This window comes from Cottoperca gobio, chromosome 1, assembly GCF_900634415.1.
Source record: "Cottoperca gobio chromosome 1, fCotGob3.1, whole genome shotgun sequence".
Lineage (NCBI taxonomy): Eukaryota > Metazoa > Chordata > Actinopteri > Perciformes > Bovichtidae > Cottoperca > Cottoperca gobio.
The window spans coordinates 10,284,571-10,311,522 of NC_041355.1; the positions used below are offsets into that span (position 1 = coordinate 10,284,571).

The 26,952-nt window shown below is 41.1% G+C and overlaps 1 protein-coding gene across 2 annotated transcripts in view; it reads left to right on the top strand.

Annotated features, from left to right (window-relative positions):
• The first annotated feature begins 564 nt into the window (after positions 1-564).
• The window catches only part of pax5 (paired box 5), a 55,737-nt gene continuing 29,349 nt past the window's right edge, over positions 565-26,952 (top strand). For both annotated transcript variants that reach the window (XM_029435334.1, XM_029435342.1), the window contains exons 1-5: positions 565-682; positions 16,115-16,280; positions 20,192-20,389; positions 21,145-21,209; positions 23,761-23,886. In XM_029435334.1, the coding sequence (XP_029291194.1) occupies positions 637-682; positions 16,115-16,280; positions 20,192-20,389; positions 21,145-21,209; positions 23,761-23,886 (601 nt within the window). In that variant the 5' untranslated portion in view covers positions 565-636. The remainder of the gene's footprint in view (positions 683-16,114; positions 16,281-20,191; positions 20,390-21,144; positions 21,210-23,760; positions 23,887-26,952) is intronic.

Here is a 26,952-nt window from a genome sequence, read left to right on the forward strand (position 1 = left end):
ACATAAAAGAGGGGGAGAGAAAGAGAAAGACAGAAAGAGAGGGAGAGAAGAGCGGGGGCGGGGGCGGGAAAGTTTAGTAAAGTGGAACTTGGTAACAGATGCGAGTGAGGGGGGCGCGGCCCTGCAGGGATGGTTGGAGGTTGTATGTTGTGTGTATGTATGCTTGGCCATGCGGGTGCGCGTGTGTTAATACGTGCACACGAACGTGTGTGTGTGTGCAAGCTCGTGCAGGAAAAGGACAGGACATGAGCGCACATTGAGAGAGCGGCTCTTTTACTCGGCGTGATCATTTCACGCTTCCCCCCGAAGCCTTTTTTCCACCTAAAGCGTTTAGTTGCAGCTGACTGAGCACTTGCAGGGAGTGCAATAGGGAGCGGAAGGGTCGAATTATTTCAACCTACAACTCGCCCCAAAAGTAGGCTACTGTAGGGAAGAAGAAAAAAAAGAGAGGGAGAGAAGCAAACGAAAAAGAGGAGGGAGGGAGAGAGAGAGAGGGAGAGGGGCGAAGAGAGGGAGAAAGAGAGAGAGAGAGAGAGAGAGAGAGAGAGAGAGAGAGAGGGACACTGGGAAAAAAGTTTTTGTTCTTTTCCTTTTTTTCCCTTCTCTCATCGCCTCCCCCTGTTCTACCCAGGGAACATGGATCAGGGGCCCTCGAGTCCTGCACTGCGGCTTGGGAGAGCAGGTAGGGTCAAACCGGCTCTCTCGAGCTTAATTTCACTTTTATGAACAGTTGAACTTATCTGCAAGAAGTTTTGGCGTTGTTGGTTATTATTGTTTTGTTAATGTGAAACTAGAAATATGAAAATAGAAGTTGTGGAAGTCATTTGTGTCAATTTAGTTATTAGAAATTATTATTTTAAAAACTTTTTTATGGTGTCCAGAGTTATTAGAAGTATTACAAAGTGTTCTGAAGTATTACTGTATAGCATACAAATAGGTACAATTAGAACCTTAACGTATGTTTTAAGTAGCCTAGTCTATGAGCGAATTAAAATGTTTAATCTCAAGTTTGGGACTTTATGAGTTTTGTATGAAACTTTTGGACTCATGAGTCATTAGCTGGTACTGTGTTACTGGAAACTGTTTGCTGTCTTAAAAAGTTTCTGGAGACATTTGCAGTTTAGGATTGATATTTTTTGCTAGTTTAAAATGTGGTTTTGATGTCAGTTAGGGCTCTTTGTAATCATTATCTTTGTATTTTATTTACAACTTTGTATTGAAACAAAAGTGGCTGAAGTTGTTGTTTTGGGTTGGCACCAGAGTCTGCGTGAGGTCAGCTCTACCTGTTGGTTTGTTCACCATCACCTGAGAGGGGTACATTGATACCTTGATTGGTCCTTATAATAAAAAGCATGGTGGATTTTGTGCAAGATTGTCGTTGAATGTGTGTATTTATTTGACACGGGCATGCAGGGATACACAATTGCGCATACGCACACATTACACACATTTATTAAATGCAGTTCAATCATCTTTTTAAAAAATGTGTGACTCTGGCCATTTGAAATGACAAGGATTGACATTTTGTAGTTTATTGTTCGTGTTTTGTGGACCTAAAGTGGAAGTTGCAGTCTGGTTCCGTCCAAAAATAACTCTCCAAAGCAATCGGGGCTTTCCTGCGTGTCTCCATTACTTTATTCAACAGGTTCATCTCGTAAAGGCCTATTCATAAAGCAGCGGGGTCTGGTACAGCAATGGATCAGACCATCGACCTTGTTATGGCACCCAATGGATATCACATCATTTCATATTGCTGCCCGCTGTGTCTGCATTGATAAAACGTCGTTTGTCATTAAGAAACGGAGGGCAGGTGATCCTCTCTCAAAGGGCAATGTGCTTTGTGGAAAGTCTTTTCTCCAGAAAAGCAAAACATCTGCTTTAGTGATGCTTTTTTAAGAATATGGTAATGCATGCATAATATATGTTTAAGACAGTCATGAAACAACATTTGTATTGAGGTGCAGGCTGCATTTAGAGTTGTTTTTCATATTCTTTTTCACAATGTAGTGTTCCGATTCCGACACGTTTTGTCATAATAGAAATAAATTAGCTCGTGCCCGGCCTTCTATGGAAATGTTTCATCAAATAATGCCTATGGTCTGTAACACAAATAATGTCCCCTTTTGCAGTCTTTTGTGGAGTGGGCCTTACCCCTGGTAAACGGTGAAAGCAATGGGATTTGTAGCAATTGGATAATAACCTTTTAACCACTGAGGAAATCAGAGTTTAAAGGAGGCCCTTCCCTGTTGGGGTGTATAAAGTCTTAAGGGCCCCGGGCCTATACCTACAGCCCTCTCCATTTCCTCTCACTTTAAGATACGTGCTCAGGGTACAAATCAGAATATGTGCGAATGAACGTGGATCTAATGAGACCCTCCTCTCTTCCCGCCCTGTAGGTTGGCAGTGCGTAAAAGTGCGTATAGCCCGGCTCTTTTTAATAAGCGGGCCGCCATTTCAGTCCCTGTCTGACGACATGTGGGGCAGTGGCTGACGTTAAACTTGCATTTTACTAATGATTAAAATTAGACGTAGGTGGTCAATTATCTGTTCTGGGTTTTTTTTTATAGAAATATTGGATTCTTGACCCCCATATGATTTCAATATATACCTTCCTAATATATTTCCCCTTTCATTACAAAAATAAAAGCTCCACAAAGGCAAGATGTGGTTCCCTGACGCCAAAGTACGTTCAGATTCTCACTGAGAGACACCATTTAGGTTCCAGCTTTGGTACACATATTCTGTGCCACATTCAGTTAACCCTTTTTGTGTATGCACCCCTTCAGCTTTATGACCAAGCAGTACGAAAGCCTGACATCAGACCTCAGTCCAAATTCTTTGATAAACAATATTTGATTATTGACCTTAAAGTCGTTGCCAAAGGCGTCTTCTAACAGACATTACTGTTTGTGTGAATAATAAGCTTTGTAATGTTGTGGAAACGTATGAAAAGCACGCAATATAGAGAGATAGAAGACTGGGGAGAGAAAGAGGGGAGGGAGGGGAGAAAGAAAGAGAGAGATGGCCTCACATGGCATAGCCTACTTTCGTTTTGACCTCAAGTGCCCCATCACAACACAAGCCAAGGTCTGATTATGGCCTTGTTCGCCCCCTGACAGATGACAGACTGGTCTTTACTGGTATTATCATCGAGCCAAATGATTACAAATAGGTCCATTTGATCAGGCCTGTGAGTGGGAGAAGCAGCGAGTGTGATTCAACTGCTCGGTACACAGACGAGTTCCACCTCGGGAAGTCCAAGACGGTTCACTCTCCATGCAGACCATATATTTTATTTATTAGTGATGACTTTTATATTTTATAAGCAAATGAAAACTTAAGAAGAGATACGGGAGCTTTCTCATTATGTTTACAGTCAGCGGGCGTGTAATAAACGAGCTGGTGGAGTTAACATGCGCTATTAATTTTTCATTGCTTTTTCGTTTCGAGGCTCGGGCGCAAAAAGCAAAACAGCCGAAGCTTTCATGGTGGATGGAGGGAAGGGAAGGAAAGGATAGAAAGAGGGAACACTTAAACAACAACATTGCCTTCAATTTGCCTCCAAATGATTATCACAACTCAACCACATTCTTACTAATGTTTTAAAAAGTACACACACCCTCTTCCTCCCCCCTCCTCTTTCCTCCCATCCTCCCATTTCCAACACTGGAGAGGTAATGAAATATGGTAATGATTTTGGACCCCCGGATTAAAGTCGTCCTACCCTGATGAAAGTTTTCTCCAAATTTCCAACCCTAAAGCAACAACAATTTGTATACATGATTGATTGTGTTTGGATTTTTTAATTGCTTATGTATTTAATTTGCAAATCGGAGAGACAAGGGCGGCGGCAGCAGTTTACTTCTGTGGGGAGAAAAGCGCTCGTGTCTATATCTCAATAAATAAATAAAAACAGACTGCAGACGGAGAATGAAAACGAAACAAATTTAAAAATGCTAAATACGATATATCGTTATGTCTTTGTCTCCCAGTTTGTAGACATATAGAGTCAAATACTATCATAAAAAAAAGTATTTATCTGGAAAATTAAAGAAATACCAAAAACAAAACAAAATTGTAAGCTTTTTTTAAATTCACATTTAAAAAAGAAACAAGCCAACAGATTTACCACTTTGCAGAGTATTTTCAGGCAGCAGTGTCTTGTCATTGTCTATATTCTCCTGCTTTTGCTCCTTTCGTATATTTGTGGCCTAAAAGGCTACGTAGCCCTGGACTTTGGTGCATGATTCATTATATCGAAGTGGTTTAGCTGTATTCTGGTCCATTTGTGTTTTGTCGTTTTTATGATTAAAAAACAAAGAATCGAACTAGTGATTTGCTGTCTGTCAGATTTGTATGAGGCCCAAATTCATGAATACTCAGTAAAGAGATGTGAAATATGAATGAGGATTAGTGTGTACTTCACTGTCAGTGGATTATAAAGCAGGGACGTGGAATCAATGAAGATTTTTTAAACCATATTGAGGGCTGAACAGCTTGGTAACAGAAATAGAATGCTTTATTTTATTAAACAGATCACAATCAAATCACAGAGATCCCATATCGCGTATTAATATGCTCCCATGTAGGCCTCTGCTTTACATTTTGGGTCAGTTTAGAGCCCCATTCGACTGCTTTGTAGACTCTTTAGGTTCAAGTGTGTTGATTGTAAAGTTCCTGTATGTCTTGCGTGTGTGTATATCTGTGTGCACGCGCGTGTGCGTACGGGCACATTGCCCAAGGTTGAACGCCCCCTCGTGGTTCATCCTGTACACAGCCCCACAAAAGAAGCCTCGGACAGAAAGCAAAACCCAAAGAAAATCTCCCACTTTCTGACATGCTTTTAGACAGAAAACAATAACTGACAAAAAGAAGAAACGTGTTTGTTTTAATGAGGAAAACCTGAGTGTTTGTGCGCACTCCAGCTTAGTCCTGGGGGTAGAAGTGCACGGTATCTAAAGGAGGCTAGAGACCAATATTTCAAAACAAGAAATCTACAAATATACAAGATCAGAAATTAAATAGACTCAATAATATCATACATTGACCTTTTCCGTATCAGATGTATTGCCTTGAGGTACATCAGACATGTAAGTCCTCTGAGGATATAGGGTACATGAAAACTATTAGAACAAGGTAAAGATTGTTATTGTTGTTGTTCATTAGAGAAGTCACTTTAATGACTAGCTTCCTATAATATTACAGGTGTCTTTAATGGTATTGTTATATGGGCATAATGATGTGTCTCTTGGATAGCTCTAAATATATCTAATCTAAGGTTTATGCGTGCAGTAAAAACCAAGGAACCGAAATGATTAAATGTCTAGAAACAGGAAAAAGGGAAATAACACTTTTTAATTTGGCTCATGCTTTAGGCTATTTGTGTGTTTAATATTACAGGGGCGAGGCTTAGATATGCCCTCTCAAATCAGGTGGGACGAGCATGTAATGAATGCTTCTGTCTCTCAGTTTGGAGTGTAAATGTGTAGCTCGCCGATTGCATTTCATTAAAAAACGACATACGTTTGGATCCGCAATCAATTAGGTAACAAGTGGGAATGCATGTTTCATATGTTTTCTCTGAATTCTCCCCAAGCTAAAGATTTACAACATTGTGTTGAAGGAGGGAAATTTATGCAGAAGCGATTGTTTTCACAACACTTTGACAGCTCTCACTCCTGTAGGCCCATGAAGAAGGTTAAAGAAACAGAAAGCTGAAGGGTTTTCTAGGTGGATTTGAACTTAAACGTGTTTCCTTGAAATGCTAAGGGCCTTTAAAACATGCCTTTCTACCTCCATGTAATGTTTTCACCCTGTTTCCCCCATATATACTTACAATATAGAAAGATAGACAATTACTGTTTGAGTTCCTGAGCATTGCCTCATTTATAAAGCCTTGCTGCAACTAAGCCTCATTTTTTAGTAATACTCAATTAATTAGCCATTTAATATTGACATGAATAAATTGAGCGCAAATGGGTATAAAGGCATTAAGTTTTTTACTTCGTTAATTGAAAATTAAACATATGATCATTTACTCCCCGAGCCCTGCGTCGCTTCACCGACCCTCCCCATTGGTGGACGGACAATACATACCGGGCGTCATTGGCCCACGGGATTCGCAGCAGCCAATCAGCGCGCTCCCCGGCCCGATTCTACCTGGGGTTGGTGGTGACGTAAAGGCAGCGCTCGCATCGTGATTGGCTGGATCCGCTGTGAGTGACGGGCAGCTGGCCGGCGCGTGTAGGTTAGGGTTCCAGGGGTTTGGGAGCGCGGGCGCTGTCCGCACGAGAGCAGGTCCTGAAACGCGGCGTGCGCCACCGTGGACGCTGGGCGCAGGCAGCTTTTCTCTGTGTAGATAAAGACGCCTGTTTATGTAGGCTACATATTTACACCACAATCTTTGACGTGTTCGGCTTGTGAGCGCAGAGAAAACTACCCTTTGAATTTGGACAGGACTGTTTTATTTTCCAACGCGAAGAAGTGCGTCTCTAAACTCACACATAAACCGGGAGACCGATAGCTCCTGCAGCGAGTCCTGGTCAACACAGTGGGGGGAAGAGATATTAGAGTGACCAATATCTGCCTTACTTACAGGATAACAACTCTCACGGCAGCCTCAGCAGCTTTAACTCAAACCAGAGAGTTTTGGTTTTTATTTTACTGCTGCGTAATCAACTGTATTTTCTTTCTTTTTTTTGGCACGGTGGATATGAGACTTCAAGATGTGAGCATTCATCCGCTCTCACTCGCTTTATTGATTGGAGATTACCAAGTGTTAACGTGAAAGCAACTGCCGAGGACGATTTCTGACAAGAAGAAAATGTGCAGCAAATAACCTGGAAGAAAAACAACCGTGGATCTGTAAAGAATATTTTTTATTTTTCGAACTGGGTTTTTATTTTTTTGTGTTTTTGAAATATTTTAACAGACTGAAAGGAGAAAGTTCAGCCCCCCCACCGGTTAAGTCGCAGTGCAGGGGTCACGGCCAGCGGACCGAGAAGAAGAGAAAGGGAGGGAGGCTACTTTGTTTGCTCTCCATATTTTTATTTGCAAAAAGTTTGAATCTGTTTTGAAGGGACTGAGGCGACTCGGTGTAGACGAGCAGCTGGGGGAATGAGCACTATTGCTGTTTTTTCCCTCCTCTGGTTTTGGAGACGCCAAAACAGAACCGGTGCGGTGTCCCGTCCCCAGGAGGAGGGAGCCCGTCTCTGATTCATATTTTTGACGCCATTTCATTATTCCCTTCTGCCTGAAAGTCTATTATATTTCTATATTTTTTAAATACCTTTTTATTAATTCGAGTCAAAGTACAACCTGTGCCACGTTGTCAACCAATTAAACATTTTCATTTAATTAATTAAGGGAGGGAAATCCTATCTTTGAAGGGAACTGGTACTCCTTTCCATTTATTGGAGGTCACGGTGTGTCAGTAAAGTGGCCAACTGAAGCGGGGCGTCCGGTGGCTTTTTTAAGACCCCTCATACCTAACCGGGGCCCTGCATCCCTGCAGCTTAACGATGGAGATTCACTGTAAGCACGACCCGTTTGCGGCAATGCACAGTAAGTTTACACGTTTATAATTTCCCCATCTGCATGATCCCATCTGTCCTCAACTGAAACTACCCCCACTCCTCCAACTCTGTGTGCATATGCAATAATAACAGCGGAATAGTAGCGTTTCCAGCCGCACCATACACTACAAAAAACATCTTTGCTTTAAGTCCAAAATCATAATTTCTCACTGAAAGGACATAAAAAATGCTAAAATAATACAAGCACTTTTCTTTCATGGAAATCTTTTTACAAAGAACGCTTTGATATATAATACGTCTGCATTCATTTGAGATATTTTTTAATATCTCGAGAAAGACTTGGTGAAACTTTGGAAATGTGTTGAGCAAGCGAGTGAATTATTAGCACATATTTTTTATATTATATAGGCTGTTTAGTTGGTTGTTCCACTTAATGACTTCTAAAGACATGGATATTTTTTGCAGTGTTTAAAATCTGGATAGATGCAAAAGTTTAGGCCCAAATTATATTATTTTACTAATACTAATTTACTATTTTCCTCGTTTGTGAATTTGCTATTTATCCTTACTCTTGATTTGAATGTCTTGTCCCCTTAAAGTATTTTATCAAACAGGTGTACATTGACTAAATTGAGCATAGGTCAAGAAATTTAAGTGATTTATTGAAAAGTGAAATGCATTTGCAGGCCTGCATTTTTGTTGTATTTGTTGGTGGCTTGTGTGTGAAACGGTTTGCTGTGTTTCTCCCTTTGAAGGAGAGGGGAGGTGCAGGGGTCAGAGAGAGAGAGAGAGAGAGAGAGAGAGAGAGAGAGAGAGAGAGAGAGAGAGGGAGAGAGAGAGGGAGAGAGAGAGGAGAGAGAGAGAGAGAGAGAGAGAGAGAGAGAGAGAGAGAGAGAGAGGATATGGGGGGGGGGGGGGGGGGGGGGGGAGAGAAAGGGAGATATATCGGGGTAACAAAGCATGACTAAAAGCTGAACTTGATCCACAAACAGTAACAGTGTTTCTAGCACATAACCAGGTTAGACAGACACACGTTGCACTTTACGCACACAGGTGCAGGTGGAGATCTGCTCGGGTCTTATAATAATAATAATAATAATAATAATAATAATAATAATAATAATAATAATAATAATAATAATAATAATAATAATAATAATAACAAGGTGAGACTCTGTTGATCCCCCGCAGGGAAATTCTCCTTTCACTGCCCAGCAGGTCAGAACTCACACAGGTTCAGCTTCACAGCATGCAGCATGCAGCAGTGTTTTGCTCAAGGACACTTCAGCAGAGCAGGTGCTTGGGGACATGCAGGGTATAGGCTAGATAAAAGAGAGAGAGGGGGGGGGGGTGCACAACTTGTTCATTCAGTCGTGACATGGCGGTCCCTGCTTTGTTTTTCAGTCCACTTTCCCTCCCCAAATTCTAGCTACCTCCTTTCACATGGAATTTATTTTATACAAGCCTGCAAAACATCAATAATAATTGTCTTTGAGCACAAAAAAACACTGAGCTCACAAAACAATAGGTCCTATCGATGACATGCCTAGCAAAGCTAAGAAAGCCTCACATTTTATATCTGAAATTAATATCATAATGTTCAGTTATAGTCAAGTCCAAACGTTGGCTGTAACAGAGGCCCAAATAATTAAATTAAGAACTTTACGTGTACTTTTAACAAGCTTAATTAAAAGCATTTTTTTTTTAATGTACAAACACTTTTATAAAAGACAATTGTGATTTTAATAGAGTCCTCTATTCGCATGTGGGGTGGATCTGCACGTAATATGTTGCCTCTGCACCTAAAAGCTGAATAAAGCCTCCTACAAGCATTCCAGCGTGTAACAGATTTTGCATTATACATATTTTATTGCAATTTAGTCCCAGAGAGAAGCCGTGTTATGTGACTGACAGAGGTTCCCACGGTGCGTTATCCTGCAGGATTAAAAAAAAGAAAGAAGAAGAAAGAAGCTGCACACACACATCCAAAAAACAACTAGAACGAATCATGTTTCCTCTTCCCTGCAGTTTCACCAAAGCCAATGAACCGCGGTGCTGACGGTAAGAGCGGAGCTAAAGTTATATATGTCAAAGCCTGGAGACGCTTTAAAACGATTACACCTAAAAAATGTCAAAGGTAGAGAGAGAGGTTGGGATGAATCGACTGTGACGCGTGGAAATTTTGTTGGGCGAGTGTGGATATGCGCTGTGTACCTCTCTGTGTGTGTGTGTGTGTGTGTGTGTGTGTGTGTGTGTGTGTGTGTGTGTGTGTGTGTGTGTGTGTGTGTGTGTGTGTGTGTGTGTGTGTGAAGCATAAGTGTGTTGGTGAGTTATAGCCTAATACTGATTCTGAAGTTCAATATTTACTTAAATTAAGATTTTTTTTTATAAAACTAAAGATATTAAGTGATTTACAGCCAAAACCTGCGCACGTTTGTGCTGGCAGTTATTTCCACATATCTTTCCTATTGTTTATACCCACAAAGTTACTTTGTTTTTGAGTTGACCATCCTATTCGTTATCTCCGTTTTTGGTGTAACAGTCGTCCATGTTGACAATAAAAGATAAACGTAAATTTTATGGTTCATAACATTCGTTATTCTTGGTTATACCTTTGAATCATAAGAAACAATAAATAGCAATTCTGCAGGTCAGGTAATTGTGATGATAATGAGCTGAATTTCATAATCACGTATTGTAATGGTAATAGTGGCTGAATACTAAGTAGGTGAGGCTGTGGCCTACCTTGGTGATCGACTCATGACTTAAAGAAAAGGGGGGAAATCACGGGCAATAATCCACAAATAGCACAAAAACTGTCACTAAATCTGAAATGAATCAAACTCATATGAAGACCACTGTCCACTGATTAAAACGAAAGTAATTTATGCTGTCTAAGTCTTTTAAAGAACTCAAATCATAGTTTCTCTTGCGGGAATCTCTATAAAACGGACCTCTTTTGATATAATATATTCATTTATAAATCTAACCGTTCATTAACAAGATTCCCTGACTCACACTTTGCCGACAGAATATTCAGTATTCCAGCTTTCAGGAGAAAAATAACACTATACGTCCAAAACGCCTGCCTGGCACATCTCACAGATCTATTCACTGTTTGCTCAAGGAAATGTGCTTCATCTGTATTCTTGCGGGCAACTTTCCAAACAGGTTTTCAGCAAAAAGTAATTTCTAGTCCCCCTTTTCTTTCTTTTTACCCAGAGACAGAAGGAGAAAGAACCGGTGGCGTTTTGTTGCGATTTCTCTCTTTTGCCTTATTTTTGAGTCGACAGGCCGTGACGAGGCAGATGAGAGATGAGAATGAGGGAGAGAAAGGGAGGGAGGTAGAGGGAGGGAGGTAGAGGGAGAGAGAGAGAGAGAGAGAGAGAGAGAGAGGAGAGAGAGAGAGAGAGAGAGAGAGAGGGAGAGAGAGAGAGAGAGAGGGAGAGAGAGAGGAATGTTGCGGGAAGACAGAGAGCCTAATGGACTTTATTTTCTGGATGGGGGAGCTCGAATATATTCTGCTTTATCTCTGTATTCTTTCCTCTAGGAAACAGCGAATCAATCAAACATTTAAGGAGGTGCTGGGCTTTTAAGTCAGCTCCTATAAAGGGTAAATAAATAAAATACAACAGGGCTGCATAATGACCCCTGGTCCCCTGGCTGTCTCTGTCCCTCTCTGATTCTGTTTCTCCAGGATGGAAATGAAGCTGCTGCCTCTGCCAACACTTTCCCCCCTCTAGAGACTGTAGGTCCAGTTTTTGTAGAAAGACCTTTAAAAGCCAAGACCCCCTAATTTGGCAGAATGTTTGTATCTAATTTGCAACAAAACCTCTGGAGCCGGCCAATGTTGATTGAATTTCTGGGAGCAAGTGGTTAATTTGTTTGGTCAGCGTGATGAATTACTGGACCTCTGTCACTAAACTCACACAGCTGTGAAGCAACATCAGTCCTGAATTCTTCTGTTAGGTGACCCATTAAGAAATACATTTTTTAGGCATCTTTCCACAAGAAAGGGAATAAATTCCTCCCAAAATACACTTTCTGCCTTTTTTCCTGTTATAATGATAAAAACGACAAGATCAAATTTGATCTCACTGTAGCTGCACCATTTCTCACTAAACCTAATGCCTAATACTATGCTTTGTAAAAACATGGCATACAGTCTTTAAAATTCTCTTATTTAGAGAATTATCCGACAGTGGCCGATAAACAAATGCCTTTATAGAATGTGAAAGTTATGGCGTTTGTCCCTATCAGTATTTATAGGCTCGGGAAATAAATTTCAAACACATAATCCCCATAACCTACCTCAAGAATGGTGAGAGTCTGCACGTCTAATGCCAACAGTAAATACACAGATAAGTGAATAAATAGTTATCTGGAGGTTTTGTAGGTCACAAGTAATTCCTCTCCATCTCTTTACAAAGCAAGGCGTATTTCATGCCCTGGCCCAGATAGGAAGGGTGAAAGGAACCATTTCATTTACTCTTATCTGAGAAAGAGGGAGAGAGGGGGCGAGAGTCTTCTCTGCAGATACCTGTAGTGAGGAGGACGTAGCGCAGTCGGTTTCTATAAACGACCCTGCAAAAACTGTGCTTTTATTCATCGAAAGGTTTCAGGACATAATAATAAAGAGAGCAGGGAATAATGCCTTCACACAACTATACAAAACATTCACAGAGAGCGAGAGAGTGTGTGTTAAGGACTTCAATTTGTCCATGTAGGTCAGCATGCTCGTTCTTGCTTTAAGGAATATATGAAAGTGAGATTGTGTGTGTGTGTGTGTGTGTGTGTGTGTGTGTGTGTGTGTGTGTGTTTTCTCTCTGCATCTTAGTACCTGATGGGACATTACAGTCTTGATTTCCAGTAAAATCACAGGATTACAATTCTTTTTTACAAGAACGCTGGGGTTCAGGTTAGGTTTAAGTCGCAAACGGGGACCTTCCACTTATCATACTATCAACTTTCTAATAAAGGCATAACATGTCTCGAAATGTGTTTTTAACATTGGGGTTCAGCAGTGGTAGGGTGAGGTGGCTCCCAGTTTCTCCATTGAATCAAGGATCTAAGGATAGTCGGGGTAGTCTGCTGTACAGATTGTAAAGATCTTTCAGGCAAATTTCAGGACTGTTATTTTGGGCCGTGCATCTAAATAAATAGAATTGACTTGACTCTTCACCCTGCCTTCACTGGCCCAGGAGCAAAGTAGTATCTGCTTACATAAAAAAAACACATCAATAGGCTCACTCACAGGGAAGCCAACACATATATACGGGATAGTACAAGCACACTATTCTTACAGATCTCTACGCAATATTACTTCAAACTGCAGATGCAGCCCAAAACAGCTTAACGTTCTGCGCTCTGGCTGTTTCTTCCATTGATACCAACTAATCCAAATATTCTGTAAACCAAGTTGAAACTATTAGGTCAACTCCCAATGAAGGATGATCTTCCATCAGACTTAGTGCGAAATATTTACACACATCACTGAAAAGAACCATTCTAAATAAAACCAGAATGATGCTCCTGCTGGGCAGTACCACCGTTGACTTATGAAGGGGTGAGTAATACATATATATAAAAGTTAGCGGACTTGTGAGCGATAGCTTTGAAACCTAATGGTCAAAATGAAACCTCACTTTTAGTCCCTATGGGTCAAGCTCCAAAAACGCTGGATCCTACATTTCCAGTAATGAAATAGTGTCTGCCTTAACTGCATTAAAGTAACGTTTCTGTAATGTGTATTGTTCAACCTCTAGATTGGATAACGGATAACATCATGAGGGGTATTTTCTCAGGGCTTGACAAAGCTCCTCCAGAGTTTCCAAAGACATTATAGAGTAATATTCCTGCATGATGAATAAAATGAAGTGGAGTGCCACGTTAATGCACCTGTCCCATCACAGCCATGCGACTAACACTATCCTCACATTTAGTAGATTGCTTCTTTAACTAAACATATTTGATGATGAATGAAAAAAATGCTTTCGACACAGCTGATGTGATTAAATTGTCTTTAAAGTTCATGTTGGCTGTTACATTTCATGGCATTTAGACTTTGATCCTCGGTTGAGGCCAGCTTTCATTGACATTGCATAAATATGACTCTGTCTGTATATTGGTGTCTTTTGTAAAGAGCGATTGCTTTTCAAATTGTGCTGTCTGCAGCAGGCATCTGCATAATGAGGCTTCCTCTATCTCAAAAAAATAAAGTAGTAAGGAAGAGAGTGACCGCCCGACTCAGCCTGTTTGGAAATAGCTTTGTTTGATTTCACCGAATGACGCTGTAGACTTCACATTTCTGTATTTATCCTCCATGTGTGGATCTATTTATATTTGAGCAGGAGGAGACTGCGTGTGTGTGTGTGTTTCTTTATTTTATGCTGATGGAGGGAAGAAGAGGACAGGGGGACAGGTTCAGGGGACAGCTTTGTGTTTAAGGGGGTATCCCTGCTGGGGTAATGTGTTTAAAATCTATTACCCCCACAGCTAGGATTAGTGTGTGCAAGTGTGTGTGTGTGTGTGTGTGTGTGTGTGTGTGTGTGTGTGTGTGTGTGTGTGTGTGTGTGTGTGTGTGTGTGTGTGTGTGTGTTTCCCCTAAAGACGTAATCACTATGGTAATACAAAAGCCAGTGGATTATGGGCTAGAAAAAATCTGGTTGATTTATACTCTGCCTTTGGTGAGATCTGTACATATACAGTATTGGTGAGCAGGAGAGAGAGTGTCGACTGTATATATATATATATATATATATATATATATATATATATATATATATATATATATATAAAGATATACACTGATACAGTGGTTAGCATTGTCGTATCACAGCAAGAAGAGCCTACAGGTTCTGACCTGGCTTTGCTGTTTGGAGCCTTTCAATGGAGAGTTTTCAGAGGTGTGAATGTGTTTGTCTGACTAAGTGCTTCTCTGAGACTGCTGACCCGTCTACCCTGCTTCTCCTCCGGTGCATGCTGGGAAGGGCTCCAGGACTGGTATTAGAACAGAGAAAATGAGTTGGTTAATCGCTCAGTCGGTTCACAACAAAATAATTGGCAATAAGTTGAATAATCGAATAATTGCTTTAGTAATTTTTATAATGCTTTTCTGGTTTCAGCTTCTAATAAGTCTTCCATGATACCAAACTGAGTAACCTTTCCATTTTTGGGACATTTATCGTTGTATTCTGACTTTCGGCAAACTATAGTATACTTTGTTCCAATTCCCACCCAATTTCTACTTGTTGTCTGGGCTCCTTTGCTGCTGCTGCTGCTATTCAAATCTGTCAATCAAAAACAGACAGTCAGATGATTTAACAGGCAGCTCTTATTTCTATGTGTAATAGTAAAAGTAGCAGAAGATAGAAAGATTAAACAGTTTCTAACAATCCCAAAAACAGAATTATGTAAAGGTTCAGCTTGTCTTCTGTTTTATTCTAGTGTATTATCGTGTATACCAGTCGTATTCTCTTCCATTCATTACCTCATATGCTTTCATCTCTCAGGGGAATATTAATGGTCTCCTTCAGTGAGGGGCTTGGGCCCGGCCTTGGTCAATAATTAATTGAAATCCCTTAATTTACTTAAGATCTTAGCTTACTCTGCCCCGGGTGAAAATGGGCAAAGTTTGCACTTTGGAATAGTCAGACGGGTACTGTTATGCTGAGCCAGATAAATCAGTGGCAGAGGATAAGTATTTCAGATAATAAATTGACTCTAGCAGGTGCTGGATCTTAGTCCAGAAAGTGTGGCTCTGTTGAAGTTAATATTTTAATTTTAATACAATAATAATATGCACACACAAAGCAACTCCACTAAGAGATTTCATGTACATACGATTATATTTTCAGTGTTGGGCTGAAATGCTTCACTAAGCATGTTTGGATGTGAGAATACAGCTTTAGCCAACTGTTGACTTTTGTCTTTCACTGGACAAGAGAGCTCCACGAGGCTGAGAACGGGCGGCATTAAAGCCGAGCAAATAAGATAAAATGTGAACGCTTTTATCCAGACTGGAATGTGGCCATCAGATGTGATGTTTATGTAAACACCACATCTGATGGAGCTTCAATGGAGCTGTTCAGCAGTCAGCAAAGGAAACCTGCAGTTGCACTGAGCGCCTCTTGTGTCCGGTTTTTAAAATATTATTTATTCTAAAAAGAGATCACATGGCGTTGACAGAAGAATTAGGATGATCATCTTGGAAAAGCAAAAAGCCTGATGTGTTAATTTTTCTGTCTTTTCAAATATCTAATTAGAGGAAAGACCGGGCCTCGGACACTGAGGACGGAGTAAATGAAGACGTTTTTTTATGATTGGTTTTTGTGGCTCACTGTTTACTTTTATCCGTTGCACTAAAGACAAAATCGTTTAATCAAAGATAAAATCCTTGTCTCCTCATTGCCTCATCAACCTTCATTTGGTCATTCACATTCGACTAAGTTTATCTTTCTCTCATTTCATTGCCTCTAACCTAATTAAATTTCCAGGCTGCCATAATATTTCTCTCTCTCACTCATCCTTGACCTTGTTTTGATTCATTTCAAACTATGTCTTTTCGCTCTCTCTTCTAGGACATGGCGGAGTGAACCAGCTCGGAGGTGTGTTTGTAAACGGCAGGCCCCTCCCAGATGTAGTTCGACAGCGAATAGTCGAACTCGCCCACCAAGGGGTTCGGCCCTGCGACATCTCACGCCAGCTACGAGTCAGCCATGGATGTGTCAGCAAGATACTGGGCAGGTAAAAGGCACAAACACACACACACACACCTACGACCATATGGTGACGGTGCTGAAGTATTTACACCCTTTTTACACACTGTGTGACAGTGAGGTTGTGTGACCTGGCACGCCTCGGACGGTTGGTTAAGATGTAAAATAAAAACCTATTTAAAGTGCAATGTATGAAATATAACAGCTAAAAGTATCTGGTTCATTTTTGGGTCATTCTGCTTCGATTTCTTTTAAACAAGCTTCAGGTTTAGTGTTGGCTACGTATGTGTCAAACTGAAGCTCCTGTAAGGTCACACTGACTCATTAAGAGTCCATTCTGACATTTCCTAAATTCCCTCAGCATGCACAAGCTGCATTTTCAATGCTGTCTGCCGATATTTACGCTTGCCTCTTATTTCTCTCACTCTGTTCTCTACTCTCTTTTTTTTTGGTGCCTTTTTAACCTTCCTCTCCTCTCCCCTCTCTGTATCCTGTATTTTTCGTCCGACCCCTCTCAATATTTCTGTGTCCCTCCTCACCCCCCTTTCCTCTCACTCTCTGCCTTTTCAAAGCTAAATTCAAGAGTAAATCCCTGCTCGTTCCGTCCCCCGGAGAAGAAAGGGGGACAAAAGGGAAAAGATTCATCACTTTTTGGAATTAGCATCAAAATGAAAGTGGCACCATATTTCTGTACCCCAAAAAAAAAGGGGACAGAGGGAGATGGAGAAAGGGAGAAATACAAGAACAAGGAACACAATCAAAACGGGAAAAAGCGTGTTATAGAAGAAGAGTGCAGGGAAAAAGAAAAAATGAATGAGAGACAGAAAGACCATTTGAGGGGACGGAGGGGAAGGATTAGCTATAGCGACCCTCAGCTATATCAAAAAATGTGTTGCTCATTGTTCTCCCTTGCCTCTCTTTCTCTTTCTCTCTCTCTCTCTCTGTCTTCCTCTCTCTATCTCCCTCTCTCTCCCCTGTCCTGGCCGTTCAACTCACTGAAGCGTTACCGTGAGGGGGGGGAGGAGAGGGGATCGAGGGATGGAAGGAGGGAGGGAGGGTTGTTTTATCCTCTCCTCTCTGTCTCTCTGGTGCCAGCAGAACAAAAACACCAACTCTACCACTCTGTGTGTGTCTGTGTGAGTGTGTGTGTGTATTAGCTCATCGTTGTGCGGATATCAATAACCATGCTCGTTTATTCACCAATGATTCAGCTGTGAATAATTTAAATAGTTTTCCATTTGGAAATAGATTGTTTTTTTCTTTAGCTGTGTTTATACTCCAGCTGTGAAAAGTCCAAATGTGCAACACACCCACATATGCGCAACACACGCACACACACACGAAACAGAGAGACATGGAAATGCACATTTACAGGAACACACATCTTCACGGAAGGGATAACTCTACGGTACAGCGGTAGAGAGAGAGAGAGAGAGAGAGAGAGAGAGAGAGAGAGAGCAGGTTTAAGACTGACTGACAGCTTGCATCCACACACAGCATCCCCCCTTTTTTCTGCAAGCTGTGTAGCGCATTTGCTGTCCTCCCACCCCCCTGCCCCCATGCCCCTTCTGCATGCAAATACATTCATGAAATAGCCATGGTGGACACGAAACGCCTGAATCTGTGAGTGTGTGTTTGTATTAGTGTGTGTGTGTGTGTGTGTATGTGTGTGTGTGTGTGTGTGTGTGTGTGTGTGTGTGTGTGTGTGTGTGTGTGTGTATCAGTGCCACGCTCCTCTTACCTCTGTGTGACAATGTGAAATTATAAATTATAAATATTTTTGGCATCACATTCAGTCCCTATTATCCACAGTTTGTTATAATAACTGCAACATGACGAACAACTTGTAGTGAGGTTTTTTTATTTTTTCCTAAATCTAACTACTGAGAAACAATGACAAGGTCACACGTAGTAAGTCCAGGGAACCTTCGTCATGCTGAAGAGTCAGATTAGTGTGGTTGTTGTTTATTTTTTAGTGATATATTAACATTTTGATATCGTTACATTACTTGTTTTCTCTGTATCTGTTGGTCTGTGTAGAGAACCAGCTGAACAATCAGCTTTTACTCGTTCTGCCCTGATGAAGACCCTGTGAGATGATCAACATGCCAGACTAATTAAAGGCATTGAATATAACTTCCTTACTCTGCCTACGAGTGCCGGGAGAAAGTTTTTATCTTTAAGTCTAGCACCAAATTAGCAGGATAAACAATTGCAGACAAAAGCCATGTAACAGACACAACGTTATGAAAGCAGAGAACAAAACTAAAAAGGCCAAACGTAGCCACAGAGACAAATACAAATGGAGTCCTCGACCATAGAATTTACAGTAGTCCTAAATTTGGATAGTTATCAGTTTCCTATCTAAGCATCAGGGACACACAGTAAATATACAATACGATAATAAAGAATCAACAGATATGGCAATTGTAACATGTGTAATATTTCTCCGTCTCTTTATATTCATTATATTTAGATATAGTATAAAAATGGTTGGTTAAAGAATACGTTTGCATTTCTGTCAAGTCTCAATCCAATAATGACATAATCATCTATGTACATTGAAAGAGTTATTGTGAATGTAAGAGATGAGCGATGCAATTCACAGATCTTTGCAAAAACACCCTGTAATGGTCATAAGAAAGCTAATATGAGAATTCTGCAGATTCAGAGTAAAACAAATCCAGTTTTTGTCTTTTTAGAGCTAAATTCTCTTTATGTTTCCCCAGAAAGTGTTCCCTTGCTAAGCTGCAGTGGAAGGATATACTAACACGACTACAACTTTAGAAGATAATCACTTGATTTGACTTGATCAGACTCATATTAGCTTCAGCTGAATTTAATTTAGTTCTGGGGATTTTGCGTCCCATCGATCGCCTCACTTAGGACAGTAAGAATGTGGACCTACTTATCTTTCAAGAAAAGAAACACAAGACAGGAGGATCATCTTTTTCAAGATCAGGTGCAAAACGAAGGAGGAGTGTGAGGGACGGGCCAGAGATACGTGAAGTGTTTATTGAATCATTTTGAATTCAAGCCAGAGAGAACTCCTGTCAACAGTGGGAAGGACGTTTATTTACTGAGGAGCCAGGAGGGGAAAGAGTTTAGACTGGGGGGGAACAGTTTCCAAATGACCACAAGGTGTAAAGTGCCAAATCTGAAACTGGAATAGTCTCCCAAAAATGCACTTTGCTCCTGTTTGAGTAATTCTTGCTAAAACAAACTACAGGACCCAGCTCACGATGGAAGATGATGGAAGATGGTCTATTCGTAGAAGATATGCATGTTATACTGTTTTGGAAACATGGGTTTCAGCTTCCAGAATCCATAAACCAACTGTATGTTGTACGTCGTCTTCTCATGAAGTATTATAAAGTAGTACAAACATAACCTTTGTAAGTATAAGAGCAAGTCATGTTCAAAAGAACCATAGTCTACATGTTTGGTATCTCTCAAAACTAGAAATTGCGAGCTTTCTAAAGCAGCTACAGTAAACACACCTTGACCAGAACCACACAGCAAACGCGATTAACGGGGAAGTAAATCTTTACAGTCACACTGACAAAAATGTATTTTCTTTCCAAAGTATTTCCCCAAGTCATATGTTATTTTTTGCCAAAAAACAGCAGATTAGTTACTCACGGTTCTACAGTCACGTTTGGGCTGACGGCCAGTCACAGGGAGGCTCAGGGAGGAGCCAGCAGCCATCTTAGTCAAGTTTGAGTGACGATCACTGCCGGAAGCTCTTTGCTGTTCATGGCCTGCATGGAATGGAGCTCTTTAGTCATATATGTTTATTACTACTTCAATGTTTGTAATATAATTTACAAGTTTAACCTTAACAACAGCTTTTATTCAACACTTCTTCTAGAAATACTACAACCTTCTTGTGTTGCCCCTCATGACCAACACAAGCATCTTCTGTGCTCTGATTGACAGGTACTATGAAACGGGCAGTATCCGCCCCGGGGTGATCGGGGGATCCAAACCAAAGGTTGCTACTCCCAAAGTGGTCGACAAGATCGCTGATTACAAACGCCAAAACCCCACCATGTTTGCCTGGGAGATCCGGGACAGGCTCCTGGCCGAGAGAGTGTGTGACAACGACAGCGTCCCCAGTGTCAGCTCCATCAACAGGTACTACAGTCTGAGTAATCTGTGTGTGTTTGAGTATCAACTCACAGCAACAGGTACTGAGTGGAGGTAGAGCTCAGAGCAAAAATAACACCGTGTGTTTTATGTGTGTATGTGTGTGTGTGTGTGTGTGTGTGTGTGTGTGTGTGTGTCCGGGAGTGGAAAAGAGAATGGCAAAGAGGCCCCAGTCTCCATATGTATGAAGTGGCTTCAGCTCAGTGGTTCAACACGATGGTACAATGACAACCCTTTCCCCTGAGCATAGAGGCATAGAGAGAGGGAGGGATAGTCAAATAAGAGAGAGAAGGAGTGAGCAAAAGAGGCAGACAAAAGGGAAGGAAGGTGTGCGAGAGTAAGGACAGAAACAGACACAAAAGGAAAGGAAAGAAAGGAAAAGGAAAGGAGAGGACATGAGAGGAGAGGAAAAGGGGAGGAAAGGAAAAGAAAGGGAAGGAAAGAGGAAGAAAAGGCTTGCATGAGCAGCCAAGCAGGAAGTGTGAGGCCCCTCTGCCATGTCAGCCTGCCTCAGCCACTTCACACACACACACACACACACACACACACACACACACACACACACACACACACACACACACACACACACACACACACACACAGTTTAGCTCCCACGATGGTCATGTTCTCTCTGTCACTCAGAACACACACACACACACACACACGCACACGCACACACACACACTCACACACACACACACACACACACACACACACTAATATCTCCTTCTCTCCTCCAACAGGATCATTCGGACAAAGGTTCAGCAGCCGCCCGGCCAAACAGGCTCAGTGTCGGCTCACAACTTAGGTAGGTCTGCTGCTATAAGAAATCCTGTTTCAAACTGTCAAAGCAAATTTTACAGCAGAGCCGTTTTTGTATGAATCTCTCAGGAGCCTGAGTGCCGTATGTGGAACAACGAAACGTATTGAAATTCTGGACCTTAACTCACAGTGAAAAAACACAGTGTGAAATGTTGTGTGCCACAAAGCTCTTTGCTTGAATGTTTTAATCAAGATCTCCCGAAATGAAGAGTCCAAAAGTAAAGTTAGTTAATGGGATGTAGGTTCCTCTTATCCATGTTATGCTTATTACCGTAAGAATATTTTAATTTTGAATAGAGCTGAACTGGGGGTTTGTGTGACGGTTGGGGTTCAAGGCACTTTTGTCGTTATTGTGGAGCGTAGACTGTAGAGCTGACAGGACAAAAAGGAAGAGACAGTGACCGAGGACAATATGCAACAAAGGCGTCCAGATTAATGCGCATACAACCATTATCATAAGCATTGAAATGTCTGCTAACGAAGATCATGATTGCAAATAAGAGTATTTACAAAGTTGGTCAGTTGGTTCATTTGATTAATTGCAAATTAGTTTGGGACTATGTGCCACCAAATCACATAATGAACTGAAATGATGAAATCCTAAATGTCTTCTGCTTATTCCTAAATGAGTTTGTGTTCAAACTAATGATCACAAACAGAGTCCACAGCTATGTTCTGCCCATTTATGGTTTATTTCCAACATGAAGTAAATTGCAAGGACGTTTGAGTCTATAGATAAAAGAAACCAGGCAGTCTTACTCGACTTCTGATTCTGACGTTTGGCTGAGTATAATTAATATTGGTGATCAAAAGACCCTTGACTCTCCTCCTTCAGATTAACATGGTTTGGCTGTTCATTGTACTTTCTAATCATGCAACAGACAAGCAAAATATCTATTACAGCTTTGACTGAAACATTATTTCCTTTTACTCGATGAATATCTCCGAGTACAAATAAATCTGAGAGCCCCTCTCTCTCTCTCCCACTCTCTCTTTCTCACTTTGCCCTGCAGTGGATTGTGTTTCGGTGTCTCTCATATCTTCATAATCACACATTGTCTATTAATCTAAATTAATTTCACACACACTGCTCCCTGACTCCTGCCTTATACACACATTTAGCAGATACACACACACACACACACACGCACACACACACACACACACACACACATGCATACACACCTAGATGCACCCAGGCACGCGCTTGCGAACGCACGCTTACAGATTACACAGATAAATGGGTCCCACTCCCAGGCGGAAAATTGAACATTTGGATTTGCAGAATAAAAGCGTTACGTCTGATAAAAAAAAAAGAGTGAAAAGAAAGAGAAAGGAAAATCAGATAATTGAAGTGCTAAATCAAGTGATGGGAAAAGGAGGGATCTGCATTCATTATACTTCTCCTTGTCGTTAGCGAAGGAGTAAAGGCTGGAAGGGACCTTGATCCTCTGGTTTATCGTTCCTTCTTTATTCCCTTTTCGGTCTTGTCTTTCTGTGTTTGGGGGTCTGCTGGGAGAGAGGATTAGGATGTCTGTCTCCACACCTTTCTGTCCCTCCTGGGATACCATACTGTCACTCAACCCCATGTCCGCTTACAGGAGCACAGATAAGGGACCAAGGAATGAGTGACTGTATGTTTCGGTGTGTGCGTGTTTGTGTGTGTGTGTGTGTCAGGAGGTTGCAGAATGTGTGTGTGTGGCACTGAAGCGGTGACAAGTATGTCGCTGTGTGCGAGGAACTTGTCTCCTCCAGGGGGAAGATTAGAGGGAGAGACAACGAGGGGCAAAACGCAGACAGACTCCTGTCCTTTGTTTTTTTCTTTTTTTTTTCAAGCCTCGATTTGGTCTTTATGGCTGAGCAAAAGTTTTAGAGGATTAAAGTGCATCTATGTTGAGTTTAAAGAGAGAGAAATAGGATTTCACCCATAGTTTCTTGCTCTTTATCTTCGATTGTGAAGGTGTCATAAATAACTGAATCAAGACACGTGAGTGTTGCTCTACAAGTAAAAAGAACAATAAATGCTGGTGGGAAATGGCTCACAGTTCTTCTTCTGGCATTTTAGGTCGTAGTATGTTATCATATATGTGGAAATTTAGCTGAGATATTTGTGTCACTCAGTAACATGCAGTAAGATTTTATTTGTCTGTTTATCATCATATAATAAAACCACTCTATAAGATGCTTTAAAATAACACACAGTTGTGCTATTGGGCTCCGGTAAAAGGGACATGTTCTATTAAATATGAGCTACAAACAATGTGCTTTACAGACTGCAATACTATTTATTATAATCTAGTTTAATTTTGAGAATCATACTCGCTCTCATAATTGATTATGTGATCAGGGTATTCTTTAAAATGTTATTTATATTGGGATGAATACAGTTTACTTAGAACAAACGATGCAGAGGTTTCATTCAGATAACAGGGGCTATATAATGTCAGGGTGATATAATAAAACAATATAGGTTACTATTCTTCTCCCTTGCTTGACTTCTCAATACATCATTGTAATGTCATGTGTTCTGTCTGCAGCAACGTCCGTGGCAGCTACACAAGTGTCAGCAGTGACCAGCGACTCAGCCGGCTCCTCGTACTCCATCAGTGGCATTCTGGGTATCAGCTCAGCTGCCGACGTGGGCAAGAGGAAGAGGGACGAAGGTGAGCAAAAGAATAAGTGTGTGTGCGCTTGAGTGTATTTTATTTTTGACCTCATCTACGTCGTTTATTTTTATTTGTATGGAAATGGATTTTTTCAGGTGCACAACATACATACTGAAGCGTAAAGCCTCATGACCCCCTCCTTCCCCTTCCACCATGTAGAGCCCAGATGGAAAGGACTCGGATCAATGACAGATGTGTGTAAGAGTGTGTGTGTGCAGGTGCAATATGGGAGTTCTGAACAAAACATCTTCATTCAGAAAATTAGTTTACAAACGGTACTTCACTGGAGAGTTACCTGAGAAGTCAGTTTATGCATGCACTATTGATCAAATACGCTGTAATACCAGATCAATGTTGTATACATGTTAATGGTGTGTGTGTGTGTGTGTGTGTGTGTGTGTGTGTGTGTGTGTGTGTGTGTGCACATAAAGGGGGTCTCACATGTACTGTATGTATATGTTTGTTGGTGTGTATGTGGCAGTGTCAGTGGCATTAAAAAGCCATCACACAGACAGTCTCCTACGGTAAATGAGACAGGACCAGATGTCGGAGCGAAGGGGGGTGACAAAACGCCACTGGGGGCTATTTCTCGCTCTCTGTCTCGAACACACGGATGCATACACACCGATACAGTATGGGGTCCTTTTCCCACTGCTGATGAATTTCCAAAACAATCCAGCAGGTTCCAGGATGAATCCCAGGTGTACCCTGAGCGTTCTGATATGCTCAGATACGACCCACTTACCCATCAGCAGAGCACAAAGACTTCAGACCTGACACACACACACACACACACACACACACACACACACACACACACACACACACACACACACACACACACACACACACACACACACACACACACACGCAGATGAATAATGATGACGTTTGTTCTAAAGACCTCCACTTTCTGCACGAGGGAGGGAGTAGCTGATACATACGCTGAATCAAAGTTGACCTCATTTTGTGTCCCTCAATAATTCTGAGTATGGGATGTGAAAAAGAAAGAAAACATAGAAATTTGACAGAAACTGAAAGCATCTTTAAAGGTTTTTACATTCGGCTGAGGTAAATGGTTGGTGTCTGGTTTGTCACTGAAGCTTCGGCTCCACTGAAGAGAGGAAGAATTGCAGCAGACTAAAACCCTCAGATTTACGTGGATCCATAAGTACACTGTTACCTTCCTCAAATTGATACATGAAATAACCCCATATTTCAAGTTGTTGTACTCTCTTCACCTGCAATGGTTTAACGGTACACTATTGGAGAATTAGTGCCATCAGCTGTTTATCTCCATGCGCCCAACTTCTAATATTTGCATCGTAGTATTGGATGGAAACACGCAGTCATTTGCATTATCCTTTGCAGCTTTTTTTTGGAAGAAATTAGGATAGAAACTTGACCAACGTGGCAACTGAGCACATCACAGAATGTCATGTTTAGTATTGACCTACAACTGTCCTGCACAGGTGTAACTTAATAACATTAATATAGTGATGACTCAGTTTCATGTAGGTGTTCTTGGTCCACGGTGTGCCTGCTGGTTCACTGACATGGCTTACTAGGAGTGGAGCCATCAATAGTGTTATTAGTTACACCTTTGCTTTTACAGCTATAACAATTGTATATTCGGGATTAACTTTTCTTATAAAGCCATAATGACAAGAATAATGAGTCAAGTATAATTACACAAATGTATCCCACACTATTATGTGTGCTCTGATGTCTGTGGCACAGACACTGTGGTTGAATCTGTAGTTGAAGTCGGAGCTCTGTTATCTAATTAGCAGCATTATTGTTTCACTTTGTTCTCGCATGACGTGCTACACAATGTGCAGCATGTGTGGTCTGTCTCTTGTTTTACTACGACTGGACCTTGTGTTTCATAATTCATATTGAAAACATTGTATCACTTCACATTTCACTGAAGCATCCACAAAGCATTGTGTTGCTGCGCGTCACGTTTCGCTTGTGTGTTTTATCTGCAGTGTTTCTGTGGCAGAGGTCTGCGCGGTTGGCTCTGTGGTCTAATTAACAGCATTGCTAATCACAGCTTCCATTAGAGCAGCCCCCGCTGGATAATGACACACACACACAGCAAGGGGCGACAGGGGGGAACAGCATGCACTGACATGGACAGACAAACACATACACAATAATGCAAGCTTCTCACACACACACTCACACCCATATGCTTGTCGGTATGAAAATTTGTACACAGAAGGAAAAAGACATAAACATACTCAAGTCACACACACACACACACACACACACACACACACACACACACACACACACACACACACACACACATACACACACACACACACACGCACAAGGCCCACAATCGCACAGCTGTCCCATGTTGACTTTGACGTTATATCTATCTCTTAGTACAGGTGAACGTTACGTTACATATGCAGTAATGGGACGATTACAGCTCACGTCTTGATCATTTTGGTAAATTAATTTTTTTAAATGGATTTTATGTATCTTCATGAAGCCTTTTGTCAGTCCATTGCTTGAAAATAAAATTCCCCAAGACAAGACATGAGGTGATTTTTAAATATAAAAAAAAAAGGTTTTTGCATTTGAGTGCAACCTTCTTCTTGAATTTGTTTTGTGGAAACAAACATTACAATTCTCTCTCAGAGTTTCAGCAGTTTGTTCGAATTTTGGTATCTTGCACACTGACTGACTGACTGACAGGCATTACACAGGAGTCAATGTAATACACAATATAAAGAATACATGAGAATACAATAAATATGCCAAACGACTACAACTAAAATATGAACATTAGAGGTTGTGTGGACCCAGTTTAGAGGTGAAATACTGCCCCCTATTTCTTTGGAGCAGGCGGCTCGGACACATTGAACCTTCAAGCCACTAAGTGCCCTTGCCTAGCTTCAGAAGTGTTTTTGTGATATTATAAAACCTATCAACATGATCAGATCATATCACATCAAATCATATCATATATTAACATGTGTGCAGGAAACATTTCAATTCAGCTGTAACTTATAAGCATAGCAATGGCAGCTGTTCAAGTGATGGGAA